This window comes from Anomalospiza imberbis, chromosome 8, assembly GCF_031753505.1.
Source record: "Anomalospiza imberbis isolate Cuckoo-Finch-1a 21T00152 chromosome 8, ASM3175350v1, whole genome shotgun sequence".
Classification (NCBI taxonomy): domain Eukaryota; kingdom Metazoa; phylum Chordata; class Aves; order Passeriformes; family Viduidae; genus Anomalospiza; species Anomalospiza imberbis.
Genome location: NC_089688.1, coordinates 12455402 through 12476543, shown reverse-complemented (window position 1 = coordinate 12476543; position 21142 = coordinate 12455402). Strand labels below are relative to the sequence as shown.

Genomic DNA, 21142 nt, shown 5'->3' with positions numbered 1-21142 from the left:
TTGAGAACAGGGGAAAGGACAAGAAGTGTTACATTCACTACAGGGATCAGCTGGAATACTGCAAGTTGTGTAATCCCTCCTGATGGGTAACAATCAAGCCACCTCTAGCCCCATGATCTTGTGTTTTACTCAAACTACTGCTCCAGTTAATCACCCCCACCCATGGAGCAGTTTTGCCTGAACCCATTCCCACACAGACCTAAATCACACACGGGTTTTTTTTTTTTTTTAAGCTCTAAAGTCAGTTCAGTGAGCTCCAACGGGCTGCAGCCAACAATTCTACGGGTACATCTGAAGCAGGAGTAGCATTCAGTAACCCTAAAGGAGCAGTGGATCGGTAAATCCTCAGCTTGGTGCTACTGACTCACATCACAGATCAAAGCTTGCAACCATCAGATCCCTATTTATCTACCCTTCCTTCCCCTGTTTGACCCTGCCCTGTGAGCCCACTCCCTCCTGCCTTCTCTGGGAAGCTGCATTCTCCAGTACAAGTCCGGTATCGCCGCCTCATTTCCCGCTGGTCTACCTGCAATTCCCAGGCTGTCAGACCAGAAGCAGATGATGGATCTGCTGGTAACAGGGCCACCCTGGCAGCAATCTCTAAGGACAGTCAGGCAGAATCGTCCTGATGACATCTACCTACGCTGCATTTCCCCCAGATGTTAAACCTAAGGTTATTAGATTACCAGGGTGTATCAGTCCTAATTTATTCTGAAGTCCTTTTTGCAGAGTTTTCAGGCAGCTTCCAAGTTGTAAATTATCCACACCCAGTAATCTTGATAGTAATTCAGATTTCACATGCAAATTAAGAACTAAAGGGCTCAGCCCATCTGTCACCAGCAAAACCCCAACATGAGCATTTTATATACCCACCCCCATTAAAACAAGTGCTTCTGCTTTTGCTTCTTCTGTCTGAGGAAGGTGAAGGTTCATCTCATCACCATCAAAATCTGCATTGTATGGTGTACAGACACATTCATTGAACCTGAATGTCCTATGAGGTTTTACTCTAGCCTGGAAAAGGAAAAAAAAAATTTATTCACACACAGTCAAGCATGGCTAAAAAAAAGCCATGCTCAAGTGTTTCCTTTTTATATTACAAACATGAGTCAAAATTCCTGATTATAGGATTTAACTCAACAGGAACTGACAGAAATTGTATTCACATTATATTATAGACATGTAGCTAATAATTTTCATTATGACATATTTATAAAAAGCACAGAAGACAACATGCTTTGTAGAGACCAACTCCACAAAATGAAATGCTTGCACAAGAAGAGATACAAGGTCAATTATGGCTCTTGGCAGAAGTGTGCACACAGCATCCTGCCTGGGTACACAACAATTCCCATGCACAGGCACAACTGCACTGCATTCATCCTTGCTCCACACACGGTTTCAGCAGGAGCTGTTTATTTTTGCTTATGCAAGACAGAAACACCATAAAGGCCAAGTGCCTGATATTGCAGGCTGCACTGTTGGTGCCAGCCTGCGTGCACTCACAATGTGAGCCATGATGCTCAGCTTGTGCAGAGAGGGCTGCCGGTTGAACAGGACAATGTCACCGTCTATCAGATGTCGCTCCACAATGTCACCAAACTTCAGCTCCTGGGCCATCTTCTCTCGGTTCCCGTATTTCAAAAATCTTCATAGGAAGAGATAACAATGCAGTCAGAGGATACACAGACACCAAACAAAGACAGCTAAAATTAATTCTTTGTTTATAATGCTAACTTTTCCATTAAATGCTGGAGTATTTGTATTACAATAACTAGAAGACGAAACTGGTATGGACTGAACATCAGTCACTGCTATTTTAAGCAATGAATGTATTTTAACATTAGCCAACAAAGCTACAGTGATTAGAACATTAAGTAAGAAAAAAGTCCATCTGTAAATACACAGAATTTATTTCAATTATATCAGAGTATAGGATGTTTCACTCATGTATTACCCCTTCTTCCTACCCATAAACTGACTTTAGATTAGCACTCACATGAAAACAGCCAGTATGACTTGCTCAAAACCAACTGTTTTCACTTGTGTCTGTACTACACTCTCCATTTCGACTAAGACAGATTTATATTCTTTTGTGACTGAGTCTTACTGCAGCTCAACATCATTAGTATGTGCAGTTTAGTTTAAATGCAGGAGACTATTTTAAAAAATCGTACACTAAACCTGAGAACATAAAGACAATTTTTTTTCTACTGCAATTTATGAAAGATTCCAAAAATAAATTTTAATCCCTGCAGATATAACTGCCTTCACATACCAACAAGAACAAGTTGATGGGGAGAAATAAAAAGTAAATCAATACAGATACCTTTTCATTTGAGTGTGTCTTTGCTGTATGAAGTTTGCTCCAGGATGAACATCAGGACCATTACAGACAAGTTTCCTCATAAAATTAATATTTGCTTTGTTGACCTGTTGCATAAAGACTTCAATCAGAAACAAGCAGAACACATTTCAGGATCTTTTTTTTACTGGTGGTTTTTGTGTTCTCAAATTTTAGGCTCAATTGACAATCTCCTTACACAGCCTCCAGCTGCTGAGGGGAACTTGCAGGAAGGAATAGAGGAGGAAAACATCAGCCTATCTTAGAGGAGAATATCAGAGGGAAATTGAATAAAAAAATCTGGGAGGGAAACTTAGAAATAAAAGTACCCAATCACTCCTTTATACAAATCTATGAATGAATTGAAAAAAATATGAAGCAAAACTCTTAGCTCTAGATATGTCACTCCTTACACCACATCTTGTCAGCACTTGCCTACATCCAATACTACAGATCTCTATTTGCCAGCAGCAAGAGAACTGGCAAAGCATCAGTGAATGGCATTTCAAACATAATGCAGTACATTCACTCCCTTTTAGAGTGCGTAAAGAAACAACACTGAGGTCTGACTTGGGGGAAAAAACAAGGAATAGAAAAAGTTTGAGTCCTACACTACTTACCTTTTCAGGAAAGGTCAATATTTTAGCAACATGAATAGGCACTGCTACTTCATCTATTCTTAAGTTAGGATCAGGTGAAATGACTGTTCTGCCAGAAAAATCCACTCTCTTTCCAGACAGATTGCCTCTAAACCGACCTAACAAAACAGTTAAAAATCTTTAAATAAAAACAGTTTTCAAAATGTTATGTGTTAAGACAGTACATTAGAAGATCTTTTAAGGTAAAGCACTGAAGTGCAACACAGCAGTAGCAGAATAGCAAAGATTTGTGGTTCAATTATAAAAAAAATAATTAAAAGCAATTTTTCAGACAAACCTTGCTTTCCCTTAAGTCTCTGAACAAAACCTCTGGTCCATTTTTTAGGTGCCATGTTGAGGGGTATGCCAGAGAGCTCACTATTAATGTACAGGGCACACTGCAGTTGAAGAAAATCCCAGTCTTCCATAATCATCTGCGTTTTGGCTCCTGATATCCTATGCTAAACAAAAGAGTCATCCAATTCAGAAAATAAATATAACATATATTAAACTAGCCAAGAATTTTTCTGAGTACAACTCTTCCTTTGCAAATAATATGAAACTTCCATCAATTGGAATGAAAAAGGGAAAATAACTTTCTATGATGATGCATTACTATAGCATAAGGCACATGACAAGGGAACCCAGCAAAAAAAATTTCTTTTGACTAATATGGGCTTTGAACAAATGCTCACAAAATTAGGAATTTCTTTAAATTACATTTTTCCCAAACCACTTAAGCTAATATAACTTAATTGACAGGAAAATCAGTAGTTAACAGTTTCTCAGTCATGGAAGAGCTAGCAGTCAATTAATTTTGTCTGCCTGACAACGGAACAGTTTTTAAGAGTGTCAAAAGTATTATCCTGGTAGAAGTGCTCTTTTAAGCAAATGATAAAATGTCACATCATCTTTTAGTCTCAATTTGATGGCTATGCTAAATGAAACCTGATTTCTTAAGAACAGATGGTGGAATAAATAAAGGACAGATGTAACAAAAGAGGAAGGTCTACAAGAAAAAAAAAAAACAACACAAATCAATAGGTGAAATATTTTCATTGTAAGTAACTATGCAAAAAGCATGACAGCCATGGGGGAGGGAAAAAAGAACTTTAAGAAAGAGTTAACAGACCAGAGCTGAAATGAAAAAAAAAACATTTCCCATAAGAATCCCAGCAGACCTTCAGTAGGTCCTACACTGCAAGCAGCCAGTCAGCCAGATCCATCTGAAGTAAGCTTCTCCTATCTTTCAGTAAAATGCCCAACAACATAGAAGTGCAGCACCAGACTGTAAGCACTAAACCCACTTGCTATATTCAATCCCACACAAATCTTTCTGAAGGCAAGTCTCAGAGAGCAAAGGCTGACTCACCTTTTTTATCACATCATTGAGGAAAATGATCTCTGTCAGTTTCATTGTCAAATCATCCTCATTGGTGCCAGACTTCAGATCGCTCACAACAGAGGGTCTGATACACAGTGGAGGCACCAGGAGTCGTGTGAGGATCAAATCTGAAGGTTTACCTGCTTGTGGGTTCATTAGAAGTAGAGGGATGTCTTCCACTGGGATTCTTTTAAAGAGGTTCAATACTACCAAAGGATTCAAGTTTTCCTACAAAATCCATTGGGAAAATGGGGAGAAGAAGCCATCATGTCAAGTTTCAATGCTTCCCTCCGCCCCTTATTTTACTGATGTTCAGAAATAGCCTTTTTCAAAGACAAATAGAGAACTATTCATGTAAACAAATCTATGTTTTGGTTTATTTATTCTGAACCAATGCTTTTAGCATCTCAGATATTAACTTGCTATATATTCTTTCCTTCCATTTTCCCCTATATATGGGTGTTTACATCCTATTGTGTTGCTCTTTTGTCTTAGGAGTTAATGGAGAGTATTTCACTGTCAATAGAGAAAGTGACTATCATCTTAACAAACTTACAGTACATTGTATTCATTTTATTAGTAAAAAAAAAAAATCACATGATTACAGTACTGCCTAGATATTTTTCAAAACTTAATTTCTCTCCTCTTAGTACAGCTACTGCTGCATTCACTATTTCTCTATCCAAGTAAGTACCTGGAGATCTTTCCAGTTTGCTAAGAGCAGAAGGAAACAAAACTACATACAATGAAAAGCTAATGAAACAAAAAGTTAGCAAATTAAGTCTCCTCTTTCTTTCTCAACATTAAGAACTTGTGAATAAAAAAATGTGTGCATTGGAATTAATACTGGAGTTACAGTGAACCTATATGTACATGGAAACTCTGTATGGACCTGTTTCTTCTTCCTGGTCTAGTTTATAGAAGCACAACACACTAAGAACATCCCTTTCTTTACATGCAGGTAATGGTGTACCAGAACATGCTAATATACTAAATTTCTCATTTTAGCAAAGTTAACATTATTGTACTGGATACAAACATTCTTCATGTATCTTTTGATATACAAAATTCTTGGATCACCACAAGACTTTAGCTGATACACTGTAAGCCTTTAAGGAGTTTTATTTCATGCACAAAAAATAGCAAAAAATATAGGTTATAATAAAATTCACCTGAGCTCTTCCCAGTAAGGGTTCTACTTCTTTGTTATATTCAATGGCAGTTTCAAAGGACTGGAGAAAAGTAGATACTATTGGATCTACAACTTTCTTATTTGTCTTGTACTTTTCATGTATTATCTTCAACAAACCACACTTCTTCACCGTTCCTGCAAGGAATTAAATATGGATTGTCTTGGGATTTTATTTCAAAATAACAAAAACACAACACACCACCAAAACTTAAGTAAGTTACAGTTCCAAAACAAGTTAAACCTTCAGTGAACATAAGAACAAAATAAAACTTTATCAGCTTTATTAACCAGCTTCCTAAACTCACAGAACAACAAAAGGACAATCAAGTTATGCCTTTTTATATGGATGGTTTGGTGTACCTACATGATGGTGCAGCCTCTGAGGCTGAAAGTAGGTGGTTTATCCTACACCTTTAATTCACCTTCACCTCATTCACAGGAGATATTTTTAAAGTAGATGTTCTCACACTAAAAACAGGACTAAGAAGTGCCATTTATGTATCTTACCCGAATCTTCTGAAGTAGTTTTAGAAGTGAATTATCAGAAAAATCTGATATTTTCATGTCATGCAGGTAACATTATTCATGAAACTGTCACAGACTAGCCCAAATGCTCAGACTAGCCCAAATGCTCAGAAGTATTCTGACCCACCATGTAACTTTTCTAAATGGCTACTGTTTATGCCCCCTATGTGCAGACTGTGCACTTATGATAAAGCAGCTCTCTTTTTATTGAGTTGTTGAACATTTCAACAGAGAACCCATAATTTTCATGAGTTAGAAGCTATAAATTAGGGATTAACTATCTACTATGAATCTGTAATACACCAAGTCCTTACACAGCAGTAACATGAGATCAGTAGATGAAAACAAAAGGACATATTTTGAAAACCAGATACAAACTCTTACAAAAATGCTCTGCCCTGAAGAAGGAATAATCTTAAGAAAGATAATCTAATTCAATATGAAAAATGATGCTCACTCAAAATTACAAATGCTATCAATGCTTCTATGTGAACGTATTGATCACTGCCAATAGCTCCCAGTATTTTTAAAAACACATTAAAAAGGGTTTTGTCATTATTCAAGTATCAAATATTGGTTACTACCACGAAACATGAAATTACACAAGTAACTAGAAAAAGTCTGTATCCACACAAATGAGAAGTGAACACACAAACATGTGTCTGGCCCTAAAAATGCAATTACCTGTTTTTTAAGAAAGGCCAGAGAGAATACCCATTAGCTGTGCAATGAACAAGCATATTTATAATCTGGATGCTACCACAGCCATCAAGGTGAAAACCATCAGAGCAGGTAACTTCACAAACTGCCTACGTCAATACTCACCATTAAAGGCCCCACAGTAAGGACAAGTGTTTTTCTTTCGGCACTTCTCAGACACTTTCTTTTTTAGCCCTCTCTTCTGAAGATATGCAAGGCCAGGTCGTTTTAGGTAATCTAAAAACTGCTTTTTTTCTTCCACTGACAGCATGATGTGGCAACAGCTTTTGCAGATCATCTTAAAGGTAAACATGTATAAACACAGTTGTTTGAGACACATTCAGAGATGTCACCTCTTGAACTACAGCTTAAGCTCTCCAACACAGTGCATTTTTTTGAATAAGATACCACTGTCTTGACTGAAAGACCAAACCACATATTGGAATACACATTAAAAAGCACATGAGAAAAATACAGTCCACGAGGCAAATCCTTAGCTAAGCTCTGCAGGGCCTTAAAAATTCATATAAAGCAAACAGAGCTTTGATTTACTTGGATGTTCTGAAAGGCAAATTATCCTGTATATATTTAATTCAAAGTGCAGAAAAATAATAGATTAAATTTTTCGGTCTGAGACTACATAGAACATCACTAAGACTGGTCTTCAAAGACATGTATTTTACAAAAGAAAACGTACACAAAGATCAATAATGCAACCTTATTTTGGCCTTCTCAATTACTTTCAAACATCATCTTTTATGAAAATTTCCTTTTTTAGACTAGAAACTGACAAAAAACCATGATGATGTTTACCTGTAAGATGCCTATCACAGCTTTGAAGTACCCAACGTGAAAGCATGGTAGTTCTAAGTCAATGTACCCATAATGCCCTAAACAATCAGCCAGACTTTTCCCACAGGTTTCACAGGGACGGTCTTTTTCACTGGTTCCCTTTGGGAGAAAGAGAACACACATGAAGAGGAAAAAAGTAAGCTGTAATTGACGGGATAGTGACAAAATACAACAGTTTATAAGCTAGTCAGGAATCCAAGCAGCAGAGCCACTCCTCTTCCCCAGCATCAGAAGCACATCAATAGCACTACAGTAATTCTGAGCCCTAAGATAAATGGTTTTTACACACAGTCCCTGCTGACACCAATGACCTGGACTCAGGCAGCTCTTGCAACTGATTTACAGCCCATTACATTGTGGCATTTTGTCTCTGGGTGTCCCAGCAGGCAGAAAAGTAACTTATTTCCTGCCTCAAGAGAAGCATTCCTGCCCTCCAAAAGTGTGAAAAAAGTAGCTGGCACTGCAGCTAATAGTCTATGAAATTTAAGTAAAATCTCATTTGAACTTACTTTGGACAAACAGTATGTGTCAATGACCCCAACTTTTTTTTAACTGCTTCAGCGATTCCCCAGGAAGAGTTTGGAAAACAAAAGAAAGGTTCTCACCATGCGATGGTCCAGCACTCCATACTGCAGTGGAGAGTGATGGTTGTCCTGACTATACAAATTTTTGCTGACCACTTGAATATGAGCTTGCTGACGCATCTCTTCTGGAGATTTCATGCCAAAACAGATGTGGCTTCTAGGACAGGAAATTTCAGATGTATGTATGGGCAAATATACATATATATATATTTGTGTGTGTGCATATATATATAGAGATATATATATATATACACAAAAACACTTACAATGACAAGCACACCTACATGCAAGTATCACAGAACCAATCAGATTGAAAAAGACCTCGGAGACCACTGAACTCAACCTATGACCAAACACCACCTTGTCAATTAGACCACGGCATTGAGCACCACATCCAGACTTTCCTTAAACACCTCCAGGGATGGGGACTCACCACCTCCCTGGGCAGACCATTCAATGCCTAACCACCCTTTCTGTGAAGTTCTCCCTGATGTCCAAGCTAAACCTTCCCTACTGCAATTTAACGCTGTGCTCTCTCATCCAGTCACTGGTTGCCTGGGAGAAGAAAGCAATTCCCAGCTGGCTACACCCTCCTTTCAGGCGGTTTTAGAGAGTGGTAAGGTCTCCCCTGAGCCTCCTCTTCTCCAAGCTGAACAACCCAGCTCCCTCAGACGCTTCCCCTAGGGCTGGTGTTCCTTCAGCAGCTTCACTGCCTTTCTCAGGAGCCCAAAGTATTCGAAAGCAATGCAAAAGTGGCTAGGTTGATTCACGACATTGCTGAAACAGGTTCTTTTCAGATAATTATAAGAAATAAAGCTGCTTTACGGTGAGTTGGTGGTTTTTAATCTGAGGGATTTATCGACCTTCCCGGGCATCCCCACAGCTGGGCACGGGCACAACCACCCGTGTGAGAGGACCCAGCGTATGCCAGCGCTCCTAGAAGCGGAGCATGAGCCATGAGCTGTCCACCGCGGCCCTCCACGCCAACGCTCCCCCAGCTCCGGCTACAGCGGTTCTGTCCCGCGCACTTCTGCTGCTCCCGCCTCAGCCCGCGGGCACCGCACGACCCCACTCACATTTTCTTGGCCACATCGGTCTCCCTGAACTGCTCCTTCACCATCGCGGCGGCGGCGGGGCCCGCGCGGCTGCACGCGGGGCCGGGGCCGGGGCCGGGGCCGGGGCGGTCAGCGCGGCCTCCGCCCGCAGCGCCCCCTGCCGGCACCGCCGGCTCGGGGGAATCCCCACGGAGGGCGCTCCCACGGCACCCTGCTCCCGAGCGCGCTCAGTGCACAGCGAACAAAATGCTCCTTATGTTCGCGTGGAACTTCCTGAGCATGGCCTGCCCACCGGCCCTTGGCCTATTATCCGGCACCACGGAGCCGAGCCCGGCTCCGCTCTCTGACACCCCTCCCTGTCTATGCACGTGAATGAGGTTCCCTCTCAGTCGCGTCTTCCCGAGGCCCAAGAGGCCCCAACTCCCTGACCCCCAAGCTACTCCTCAGCCCGGCTGCGCCGCCACGTTCAGTCCGTGGCTCTGCGTGTCCCCACAGCAGCCCTGGGTCACCAGCGGCGGGACTCCCAGGACGCACGGCCCCGCGGCAGAGCCAGCACACGGCGGGGCTGAGCCCGGCTGAGGTCGCTGCCCGGAGCGGAGCTTTGCCCCGGCGGGACACGGAGCCGCCTCCGCCCCGCCACCCGTCAGGCACACTAAAGCCACGCCCGCCGCTCTCGGCTGCCAGCCCCGGCTCTGGAAAGGACGGCCCCACGCTCAACTCCACCCCGGCAGGAAGGACCCCCGCGCCGCCTTATGATTGGCCGCGGCGGAGCGCTGCTCCTTTTCTCTTCCGGTCGTAGGAGCCGCGGTCGCCGCCATGGTGAGTGCCGGGCCCGGGCCGCGCCATCCGCCCCGCGCCGCCGCCATCCGGGTCCCGCCGCGCCCCAGCACCGCCGCGCCCCGCGGGCCCGGCCCGTCCGCACCCGCCCGCGGGGGTATGGCGGACACTGAGCCCGGCCTCCTGCGGCCAGGCCGCCGCGCGTCCGTGCCCACGGGCAGCAGCGAGCTGCGGGGCGAGGGCCGCGCCGTGTGCTCGGCTGCGCCGTGTCCGTGCTCGGCTGCGCCGTGTCCGTGCTCGGTCAGAGCAGCCCCGCGCTCTCAAAGTGCGGCATCCGTGTGCTGCTGCTCTGGGGATGCTCGGGGGCTGCCGTGGGTCACACCCGCGTTTATCGCGGCTGCTGCTGTCTGAAAGCCTTGTGGAAGCAGTGCCGTGCAGGGTTTTCAGAGAACTTTGCGCATTGCGTTAGGAAGAGCACGGCCAGCAGCTCGAGGGAGCTGATCTGCTCTTTTCTCAGCCTTGGTGAGGCTGTACCCGGAGCGTAGTGCCCAGTTTTGGGCTCCCGAGTCCAGGACAGACATGGAGCGGTTCCAGTGGAGGGCAGTGAGGATGACTGGGGGACTGGAGCATTTCGCCTACCAGGAAAGGTTGAGAGAGCTGAACATCTTCAGTTCAAGAAGGGGTGACAGGAAGGCGATCTTATCAGTGTCTATCAGTGTTTGAAGGGAAGTGTCAGAGGATGTAGCCAGGCTCTGCTTGGTGGTGCCAGGCAGTCCTACTCGAGGCAAAGGCAGAAACTGATGCCCAGGAAGTTTCAGCTGAACATCAGGAAGAGCTTCTTTACTGTTCTAGTGCATGGTCAGTCACTCTGTTCTATATCCTCACTTTGACCATGCCCTTCACTCGCCCACCCACTGCCGTGTCCTTACTCTGAGGTCAGGTATTAACACACCAAGTGTCATGCCAAGTGCGTAATTCACTGAAAAAATGGGTTAGGCTTTTCTGTACCCACGGACCTGTTTTTCCTTTCAACTAGGAGCATCCAGGAATCATGGATTCTCCCTTGTCCTTAGGGGTGGGAAGCCATAGAGGTGGCAACATTTGGGTTTAGAAGGAAACCGGTGTTGTGTTGGGATTGAAATCTATGTCTTTTAGTAAAAGCTGCTTCAGCTTTTCATGTTAGTGAAGGCGTGTATTTTGCTGTGGGGTTTGGAAACTGGGGATGAGTTTGTCAGTTTCTCACTGTATTACTTAAAGTAAGCCCAAGACCAGCCCACTCAAGTTGTGAGCTCGCTGTCAGTATCTGAGGCTCCTAACCATTGTGGTACCATGCATTATTTATACACATATTTGGTTTCTGTTGCGTTTGTAGTTACTGTTTTGTTTTATTTAATGTTTTCTCTTGCAGAATGACACAGTGACCATCAGAACCAGGAAGTTCATGACCAACAGACTTCTGCAGCGCAAGCAGATGGTAAAAGACTACAGAAAATCGCCTTTATTTGTTTGGTGGTTCCGAGCTGGAAGGTTTAGCTGCTATAAATATGGGGCCCTTAAAATCTCCAGGGTTCTTAAATTAAGAATTTAAAAGCGTATGGGTTTAAATACGTTGATGTATGCTCAAAGCAAATCTTGATGGTGAAGTTGTACCAGCTTGAGACTGGATGTTGAGGAAAATTTCTGCACCAAAAGGATGCATTGGAACAGGCTGCCCTGGGAAGTGGTTAAGTCATCTTCCTTGCAGGTATTTAAAAGACATGTAGGTGTAGCAGTTCAGAACATGGCTTAGCACCATTGAGACACTTGACAGGATTGGATCTACTGTAGGATTTAATGATTTTAAAGGTATTTTTCAGTCTAAATGACTCAGTGAAGCAAGAAACTTCTGATTGCATTTGTGTCAAATGAATAATAGTTTATGCTTCTAGAGTGGGTTAGTTTAAATGTTGAGCTCATGGTGGGACTGTAGCACCTGGTGGGGCTGTGTACTGGATATTGACCTTTTATTAACTTGTTAAAATTCTTTTTTAGGTGATTGATGTTCTTCATCCTGGGAAGGCCACAGTCCCCAAAACAGAAATCAGGGAAAAGCTGGCAAAAATGTACAAGACAACGCCTGATGTAATTTTCGTCTTTGGCTTCAGAACTCACTTTGGTGGTGGCAAGACAACAGGTTTTGGCATGATCTATGATTCCCTGGACTATGCAAAGAAAAACGAACCAAAGCACAGGCTTGCCAGGGTATGTTGTTTTCTGGTATCTTGAAAGCAGGATTTGCATGTGTAAAAACTCATGTTTTGTGAAAGTACAGTTGTATGAGAGCTCCTAAAATAGCACATGTTAACTTCTGCATTTGCAAAATAGGCTAAGTGTGTTTTTATTTTATATTACTAGGGAATTGGGAAGGCAAAACTGATAATACCAGAGGTGTTTAGCAGTAACTTTTGACAAAACACTCATAAAGGTCTAGAATAAGCATAAGAAATGAGGCTGATCCATGTGCCTCTTCAATGTTTACATTCTGTGTTAAATCATTCATTAGTTAATGATCTTGCTATTTACTTAATTTTTCAAATTTAAACTGTATTTGAACATTTCAGAAATTGTAGAACTTAAATTCAAGAGTTGTTAGTAGAGAAACACTGTTAAAAGCAACTTTCAACTGTTTTTAATAGCACGGCTTGTATGAAAAGAAAAAGACTTCCAGGAAGCAGCGAAAAGAGCGTAAGAACAGAATGAAGAAAGTCAGGGGCACAGCCAAGGCAAATGTTGGTGCTGGCAAGAAGGTAGGATGAGAATATCTTTTAAGCTAGAGTGAATGTATGCCTTTGAAATGTTGATTATGAATTCTTCAACAGAATAACATTGTTTTTCTTCCATTTTTTCACCTGTTCTGCTGGATAACAGAAGGTAAACTGTATGTTGTATAGCTTGACATCAGCTCAGTAGCTTAGTTTTGCTCCTCACTGCTGCCAGCCTAGCTGATACAACATGAAACAATGCTTCCTAAATTACTGTTTCCTATGTGTCACTTGAACTAAAGTTAAACTTCATAAATCTAACAGTGTTGCTCTAATCACATAACTCAATCTCGCAATACACGCATTAGATAATCTTAACACTTGTTACTCAGGCTGCCTAAACCCCTAATGCTTACTCCACCAAGTTACTGTTACTATGGTGTTCCTTCCCGAGGTAAGTTTGTTAAGGATGTGTGCTGTAGGCAGTCAGGACGGTGTGTAAATAGAAATAAGGTAGAATGCCTTGGGGTTTGAGGGACTGATGCCCAAGGTAGTGGAGTCTTTCTGTGGTGAGGCTAGACCAATGCAGCCCTCCTGGGCTGTGCCTAGGACCTGATACAGGCAGGTTGGAAGGAGGCAGATTTGCTCTATCATGAAACAGAACCAAAGCTGAGGCATAGGTTGGGTGGGAAGCCAGTCACTTTCCTTCACAGTGTTCTGTCTTCTGATAAAAATTAAATAAGCTGTGCAGGCAAGTGGGTTTTTTTTCAGGTGTTTTAGCAAGGGGAGAGAGGGTAATGGGTTTTGATGCTTAGTTCTTTAGCTGTGAAAATGCCTTGATACCTTGAACTTTAGTAATCATCACTTTTGCTTTTTTCCTACTTTCTTGGAACTCTCCATCAGAAATGAAGTATCTGCAGGTACTGGAAGTGAGCATGGATTTGGTGCCTGAATTACACATCACTGAAATGTCTCTATCCTTTTAATTAATGCACTGTACTGCCTTGTATGCATGTTTGATTTAAACTTATATCTGTCATGTGAGGGTTCTTTAATTGCATAATGAATTTTATTTGTGTGACTTGGAAGTAAATGTTGCCTAGTAGCAAACTTTTTGAAACTAGTGAATCAACTTGAAAATAATTCCCAGTGAGAAGAAATCCAAGAAACCCAATGTTGTTGACTTGAGACGGTGGTTCAGTCACCACAGGATCTGATTCAAAGCAGTACAGTGCAGTTGCATGTGTAACTTGACCGCTGTGTGAAAGTAGTGGTGTACGTGAAAGCTAAGTCACATCACAATTGGTGCATTTGAGATGGTGCTTGGAAGTGGCACACTTCTCAGCATTAAACTGTATTTAACTCTTGTCCTGCAGTATTCCAAGTTAAGACACAACTTACAGTGGAATTGGAGATCTCAATGACATTAGATTTTGTAGTTAGTGTGGAGGTGAAGTTCCTTTATCCCTGGATGTAAAGGAACCAGTGTTACTGCCAGTTACTAGATCAGGGAATGACTCTGCTAGAAAAGATTAGGAGCCTTCTTCCTTTGTGCTTTAATGCTGTTTTAATCATGAAGTCCTGCAATGGTTTATGGCACAAAATTAGCATTTGGTATAGTAGTAACACCTAATGTACCCACTTCTGTCAGTGGCAAAGGAGTCATTTCGTGTTGCAACAATCCCGGTAGTTTGGAGGAACTTCTTCCTTTTAAGACTTTTACACCTGAAGGTAGCTGGTTTTGAGTGTTAATGAAAAGTGATAAAATGATTCACTTGAATTATTAATGGTGTTCAGTTCATAGAAGCTCTTAAAGGATATCAGCAGTTCAGAAATGGAAGGCAAGGATCATGCCCTGTGGTAATTATGTAGGAGATGTGACTTGTGTATCAAGTGCTTGTCAAACTTGTGTAGTCTTAGTAATAGGTGAACTGTGGTTTTGATTAGAGATATTTTGATGTCTTTTTAACTGATCTTTCAGTTGATAAGTATGCATGACTTAGAAGTGACTTGCTTACCAGATTTGTTAATCTTTGTGTTGTCACTTAAGATAAATTATTTCGTGCACTTCCTGAACAACATAATTGAGAAGAATTGTGTGCTGCATTATGGAAAACTATTTGTGAAATACAGTAAATTTTGTCTTCAGAAATGCATGTTCAAAGATCATGATGTGGTATGGTTCATCATCCTTATCACAGCTGTGTGGAGGAATTTTTAATAGGAGCCCTAGAATACATTTTTGAGTCCACCTACAGAATCTGTGAGAACTATTTTACCTTGTAAATGTGTCAGTATTGATTTGGAGAAATGTTTAGGTAAGTGTATATTCTAAAAGTTACGTATGATGTAGTCATGAAGAACTCAGACATAACTATGCCGATGACTTGTTAAGTTTTCTTTCATGCTTCCTTTCACTTCTCACTCCTTTAGCATTCCTATTGTTTACCGTGCAGTTTCAAGAGAACTGGTTTTAAATATTTTGTGTTATTTAGTATATTCTGTGGCTCTAGAGCTGGCTGAGCTTGCTGAAATTTGCAATAAGTATATGTGAGTGTGCCTCACCTGGTCTTTGCATTCAAAATAGTGATACTGAAATGCAAAAATATCCTCACTCTCCCTTTTAATGTCACAGCTGTAGCTGTGACAGCCTTTGACAGGTGGGGCTGTCAAACAGAAGTGTGGATGGATAAGCACTTGGAAGCCATTGTAGCCTGTAGGTATAATTATTGAACAGGCAGTTGCATTCTGAGCATTAGTTATGCTCCAAATAGCTGTTGAGTTTAAGGGAGTAAGTGAAGTCTTCAGTCTCTGCAATAGTCAAAACTTCCAGGGTTTCCTATTACATTTCAGTGTGGTTAATTGAAAAAACCACGTGAGTGCCAGTAAAAAGCCTTAAAGCTCAATTTTCTACAGTAGTAGAATTTAGATAAAATTCTTACTAATTGATGCTTTTTCTTTTTCAGTAAATGAACATTCTTCAGCTGGAAAACAGATAACAGGTATGCCTTCAGAATGCTTTTTAAGGGCAGGCATTCAGCAGTGCAGTCATTATGATAACCAGTCTGAGGTTCATTTATGCAAAGACTCTGGAACTTGTGCGGGCATAGAGCCAAGTGTAAGAGCTTAAGGCTAAGAATATTTACAAATCACTTTGACTTGCATGAAATACCTGATCAGTATAAAAACTGAAATATGACATTAGGTACTTCAGATTTACTGTTACCAAAGTTGCTGGTTGTTAAGTCTTACTGTAAACAAGGCTTATACTTTTCATACGTAGGTATGCTAAAGAGAGGATAGATACTTGAGTTTTGTTGTCTAAAATAGATGGAAGTAGCATGATACCTATTTTTGGAACAAATGTGTGATGTTTTCTTACAGGTAATCATTTCAGGTAAAATATTTACAAACAGGATACTCTTACAGACAAGTCAGACTACATTTTTATATCTTTGCTGCAGAAATCTTAAGTGCTGTGGTCATAACTGCTCCAGAAAAAAACTCTGGTTTTATTACAAATGGTCTGAGTGACTCAGTTGGAAGGAACTTAAACAGTCTGTCTGGGAGCTGATATAGTGAGTGTAATGTCTTGAACAGAAAGCTGTCCAAGCAGTTGTAGCTTGTTGATCTCTTCTACAGAATTGCTATAATTTAGGCTCATTTATTGCCATGGCAGTGCTGGGAAATTTTGAGCTTTATGCTCTTACAAGAAGGGCAATGTGGTTCACTTGACATGTTTGGGAAACAGCTTTTCAGTCTTTATAAAAGTACAAATGTAAAAATTGTTTTAATTGTGTGTCAGTGATCTATTTTTTTCCTTTACAGGCAGCATCATTCTATGAACAAGTATAGAATGAATTACTCTGGAAAGCAGAAGCTGCTCATCTGACTTTAACATCAAATAAACTCTGTCAATAAAATACTGGTTTGCCTTTTAATTTTAATTCAAAAGTAACCATTTTGTAAAGTTTGAGAAATTCAGTATAGGTGTACTGTTTGCACTGGATTAAAACCTTTTCATAATTAAACAAGTGTTGTTTTGAGTATCAATTTGAAGTGAACCACAGCTTCCTACTACTACAGGTAGTAGTAGGAGCTAATTGCAAGCAGGCAGTGTTAGAGGTAGACATGCTCTTGTTAAAGCTGTGGTTTGGAAAGTCCTTTCATTTTGCTGCCTGTCTTATATAGACCTGTAGAATATAGTGGAAGGGAGAACCAAACATGCAGTCAGAGACACTCAGAGCTGCCTACTTCCACAGTTAAGGCTAATGAAGGCAATAGGAATCATTTGTTCCTGAGTTATCATGACAGGCTCTGGGGTCTGTCTCTGGCCTGCAAGCTGTGTGGCACACCTCTAAATTTTCATCTGATGGTGTCTGGTGCATGTGTTTTGAGGAGTATGGAAAACAGAAATTCTGTACTTTGAATAGGACTGAAACAGACTGGGCAGCTCTAGCAACTGTGTTGAATAAGGCTCTGACATTTTACCTAAATGCAGTATTTTTGAATTGCACTACCTTTGTACTGGGCAGCACACTGTAAGACAGGTAAAAACACTTTTAGTGTTTGAGGGAGAAAACCAGCTCTATCACAGCTAAGAGTTAAAGGGTTGGAAAGGGAACGTTGTACAAGATCTGCTAAGTATAGATGAAGCACTTCATGCCACTTGTAGTACCTTCAGTTCAAGTCGAGCTAGTGGGGTTGCTGCTGTCTGTGTTCAGCAGCATCATGCTGTTAGCTGTACAGCTCATAGCTGTGGTGCTGCAGTAAACCCTTCCCATATATCATGTTCAGCATGAGAGGAGTGACACTATTTCGTGTAATTGAACAATCACTAGGGGGTGGTGTGAGCACAGCAATACAAATACAGGGGAGACATGCAGCAATTTTTCATAGAATAGGCTGAAAGAAGGCCAAATTGTCCCCTGCCAAAGAGGTCAATTTCTTTGAAGACGTGCATTAAAAATAGTTGTGTGAAGGAGCTGAGACATGAAGTGATATGCTTGTTTCACTCTTGGTTTGAATTCAATGGAAACCATCTGTTTCAGTGAAGACCATAGAGTTAGTGTTTTCCAAATGTTTACTACTTGAAAGCTCTAGACTGCTGGCACAAATTTTAGTTGCTCTTTTCAGAAGGCTCCTTACCTTAGTTCTATGCAATCAAAAAAGGATTTATAAAGAAGTGCTTTCATAAAGGTGTGTGGCAGAGTGTCTTGTGTAGGATTGATGTTTTGAGTTTACGTAGTAAACAGTGCTGTTCTAGGGGTGTCTGCCTCCAGAAGAAGAAATTATTTCTGGAATTGGAGTACTGAAGGTTTCCTCCAGCTTTGTAATGTCTTGCATTTTATTTTGTACAGATTTGTTTATGTGGGTAGTACAGTAACACTGCAAAGCAGATGGATTGAAATAGTTACAGCTTGGTGCCATATTATTGGAATCTTTGTGCTTCAGCAGTTGGGAGTTGTACACAGGTCTTCATGTGAGGTTTGCTCTGCCAGAGTTTGCCTCTGCACTCCAGTCTAAGCAAGGTGTAGCAGGTATTCTGTAATTCAGAGGTTTAATGCACATGTCATGCTGTGGACACTAGGTTAATCCCCTTTCCTGTGGGAGGTAAAACAATTAAGTGGAACAGGAATTATCACATTTTTCCCTACAGTGTTCTGAAGGAACCCTTTTATTTCCTGCTGATCTTGGCACATCCCATGATTTAGGAGTAGTAGCTTTGTCACTGCTGCCTGCTTGGCCTGGCCCTCATATTTCAGGACCTCAGTAATTTTATCTATTTAACAACAGTCTGGAATCTAGATAAGAAGATGAAGGAATTTTGGAGAACAACTACTAAATCTGGTGGTGAGCAATCTCAAATTTATATATGTGGAAAGACTTGCATTAATCACTTTAAAATGGCTAGGGCTTGTTGGAGTTGGTGTTTTCCTGTAGGAAGAACTCAAAATTGTATAGCAGGCCTAGTAAGAGCAGTGGTACAGAGTCTGGTGGGAGGACCAGAGAATACTGTCCTGGCTGCACAGAAAAAGAGAGTTTTGATAAAGATGAAAGATGGCAAAATTTGACACCACCTGCGTGCAGTGAGGTGTTTTGTCTAGGGACCAGCTTGTAATAAATTTGAGAACAAATACTGAGGGGAAGAAATGAAGCTGATTCCAACAGTGGCTTGAAATAAATGAGGCATAATATGCTTTGAGAAGACTGCAGTACCAACAGTCAGCTGAGTGGGCAATGTGAGTTCTTTCTATTGATAGAAAATGTGTCATTTAAGGACTGAAGTATGTAGGTCACTATCAAATCTCTTTACAACAGTCAGGAGAAATTAACTTGCTTATATTATTCTGGTCAGTTCCTATAAAAAAAGAGTTTTAATGTCATTGGTTTCTTGCACAAAAGAAAAAGAATGTTGTCCAGTAACAGCTGTTGATGATACTAGATTCATGTAAGTGTGAAATATCTGTTGTAAATGCTTCCTGCTCATGTGCTTCTATTTGAGCAAAACAAGATCTAGTGAACCTTTTTTTGACTGATATTCTATTAGTGCTAAGAGATAAGAGTAGTTAATTATTTTTTCTAAGAATGCTGGCAAAATTTCATCTGAGCAGGTAAATTTTCCAATATAGGTGGCAAAAATTTCTTGTATTCATCAATGTCCTTAACAGAATAGCAGTAAGATTAAATTATGTCTATGTTGTAACGCCTCTAAGATGTAAAATGGAAAGGTTTAAATAAACTTTTACAAATCAGTGTCAGGAGTAGGCACATCCAAGTATATTCATATCTTTGGACACCTTCATTATAAAGGGATTAAATGGAAACTAGAGTTTGTTGCTAACATTTTTGAATTCTAGTTACATCTTAAAAATATCCCCTGGGAAATTTTGTCCACATCTCAAATTCTGTAAATTTCCTCTTAATTTATTCCTCTCTGTAAAGGCTGTGGCTAACGAAACAGCTGCAGTAGTGGCTAAAAGATAACTGGTATGGTGAAGGGTAACTGTTGTTTCCAAGAGCTGGCCATTGGCAACCAGTGCTTCTGACAAAGCTCCATCTTCAGTGGCTGCTGTTCATACACAGAGGTCTTAGGTAAAGTCCAGTAATGTGCTGGGGCAGAGCATTCAGAGCACCTGTGCCTTCTTGTAACATAGTAGATATTGCACAACCAGCAAAAACAATGAGTGCAATGCTTCACTGGAGTGGATGATAAGAGTTTATGCTTGTGTTCATTGGGTTAAAATACAGCTGTTATTTAATGAAGCTGGCCAGGCTGCACACTGACCCCCATTAGGAGAAACATGCTTCGTTGCCTTTCATGATGATCTGATTTGATTGTACTGGAGCTGCTACCCTGCTATCATTTTCTGTCAATTTTTGCTAGCCTGTTTGTTAAGCCAGGCATCATTTGTGTTGATTTGATAACAGGTTTCAATCACTGATAATAAAACTTTCCTGTGACAGATGACCTCAGATCCATATCTCCTGCACAGTGTTGGCTGTAAGTAGAAAATTGGGACTGACATTTTGCTTTTTCAGTGTTTTCTGTCTGATTTAACAGCCAATGTAAAAATAACAATCAAAACAGCTTAATATTTTTAAATTAAGAGTAGAAACAGTTGAATTCTTAAAATGTTGGTCAATAGTTCTTGCATAGCTTGTAGAAGGGTATCAGAAAATATGAGAACTGAGAGATTTCATGTTTTAAGTATTTATTTTAATTGATCAATTCTAGTTATTGTAGAGAGGTTGATTTAGGCCCTACTTCAGGTCTTTACAAAAGGAGAGAATAATGTAAGGACCTAGGACTGGGAGAAACTGCTTCCTATTCCCACACTAATACTAAACTTGTATGTTTCTGAGGAGCTAATTAAACTGAGAATATATTATTCCTAGCACTGAACTGCATGGTGCTTGTAAAAACAAGCACTGAAGGACTGTACTCATGCATAAGCCACAGAAAACAGGGTGAAATTGAATTGTCCAGAGTCAAAGAAATGCTGAAAAATAAACATCTGTCATTAAACACTGTGTGCAATATGCATCAGGTTTTTTTTCATTTTTATTAAACATGAAAATCTTCATTTGCGTTAATGTCTGTTAATTGCCTTTTGTGACTCTGACTTGTGCTTTTGAAAAAAATAAATCTCCCCTCAGCATGGTGAATGATTGCTTTAAAATACTTTATTTTGGTTCAACAGTGTTTTGGCTCCTGGCAATACTTTGTTGGTATGAAGTGTCTGATGACCTGGGTGAAAGCCTCAGTGCAGGACTAAAAAATACTTTTACAGAAGCTTTAACATGGTGTGCTGCACAGACAGACCTAGGGAAGCTTCCTTAGAAAAACC

General features: G+C 40.9%; 2 protein-coding genes across 7 annotated transcripts in view; one reads left to right on the top strand and one right to left on the bottom strand.

Moving 5' to 3' along the window:
- The window catches only part of POLR3A (RNA polymerase III subunit A), a 32254-nt gene extending 22805 nt beyond the window's left edge, over nt 1-9449 (bottom strand). For all 3 annotated transcript variants that reach the window (XM_068197367.1, XM_068197368.1, XM_068197369.1), the window contains exons 1-11: nt 9295-9449; nt 8240-8375; nt 7596-7733; nt 6909-7080; nt 5539-5693; nt 4355-4594; nt 3281-3443; nt 2965-3101; nt 2330-2433; nt 1507-1648; nt 874-1014 (exon numbers count right to left, since the gene is read on the bottom strand). In XM_068197367.1, coding sequence (XP_068053468.1) covers nt 874-1014; nt 1507-1648; nt 2330-2433; nt 2965-3101; nt 3281-3443; nt 4355-4594; nt 5539-5693; nt 6909-7080; nt 7596-7733; nt 8240-8375; nt 9295-9338 — 1572 coding nt within the window. In that variant the 5' untranslated portion in view covers nt 9339-9449. The remainder of the gene's footprint in view (nt 1-873; nt 1015-1506; nt 1649-2329; nt 2434-2964; nt 3102-3280; nt 3444-4354; nt 4595-5538; nt 5694-6908; nt 7081-7595; nt 7734-8239; nt 8376-9294) is intronic.
- A 552-nt stretch (nt 9450-10001) lies between these two features.
- Nucleotides 10002-20882, top strand: RPS24 (ribosomal protein S24). 4 transcript variants are annotated; one of them, XM_068197404.1, is made up of 7 exons: nt 10002-10092; nt 11459-11524; nt 12082-12291; nt 12726-12836; nt 13695-13711; nt 15758-15793; nt 16620-16716. In XM_068197404.1, exons 1-5 carry the CDS (start codon nt 10090-10092, stop codon nt 13698-13700), a joined length of 396 nt encoding a protein of 131 aa, XP_068053505.1. In that variant the 5' UTR covers nt 10002-10089; the 3' UTR covers nt 13701-13711; nt 15758-15793; nt 16620-16716. The 4 variants fall into 4 exon arrangements, with proteins under 4 accessions (XP_068053505.1, XP_068053506.1, XP_068053504.1 ...); XM_068197405.1 differs by lacking the exon at nt 13695-13711; XM_068197403.1 differs by lacking the exons at nt 13695-13711; nt 15758-15793; nt 16620-16716 and adding an exon at nt 18939-20882.
- Nucleotides 20883-21142: the final 260 nt, after the last annotated feature.

Coding starts and splice junctions, on each gene's coding strand:
- RPS24 (XM_068197402.1), top strand. Junction 12,292..12,725: donor CAAAGCACAGGCTTGCCAGG/GTATGTTGTTTT, acceptor TGTTTTTAATAG/CACGGCTTGTATGAAAAGAA. Junction 12,837..12,957: donor ATGTTGGTGCTGGCAAGAAG/GTAGGATGAGAA, acceptor GCTGGATAACAG/AAGGTAAACTGTATGTTGTA.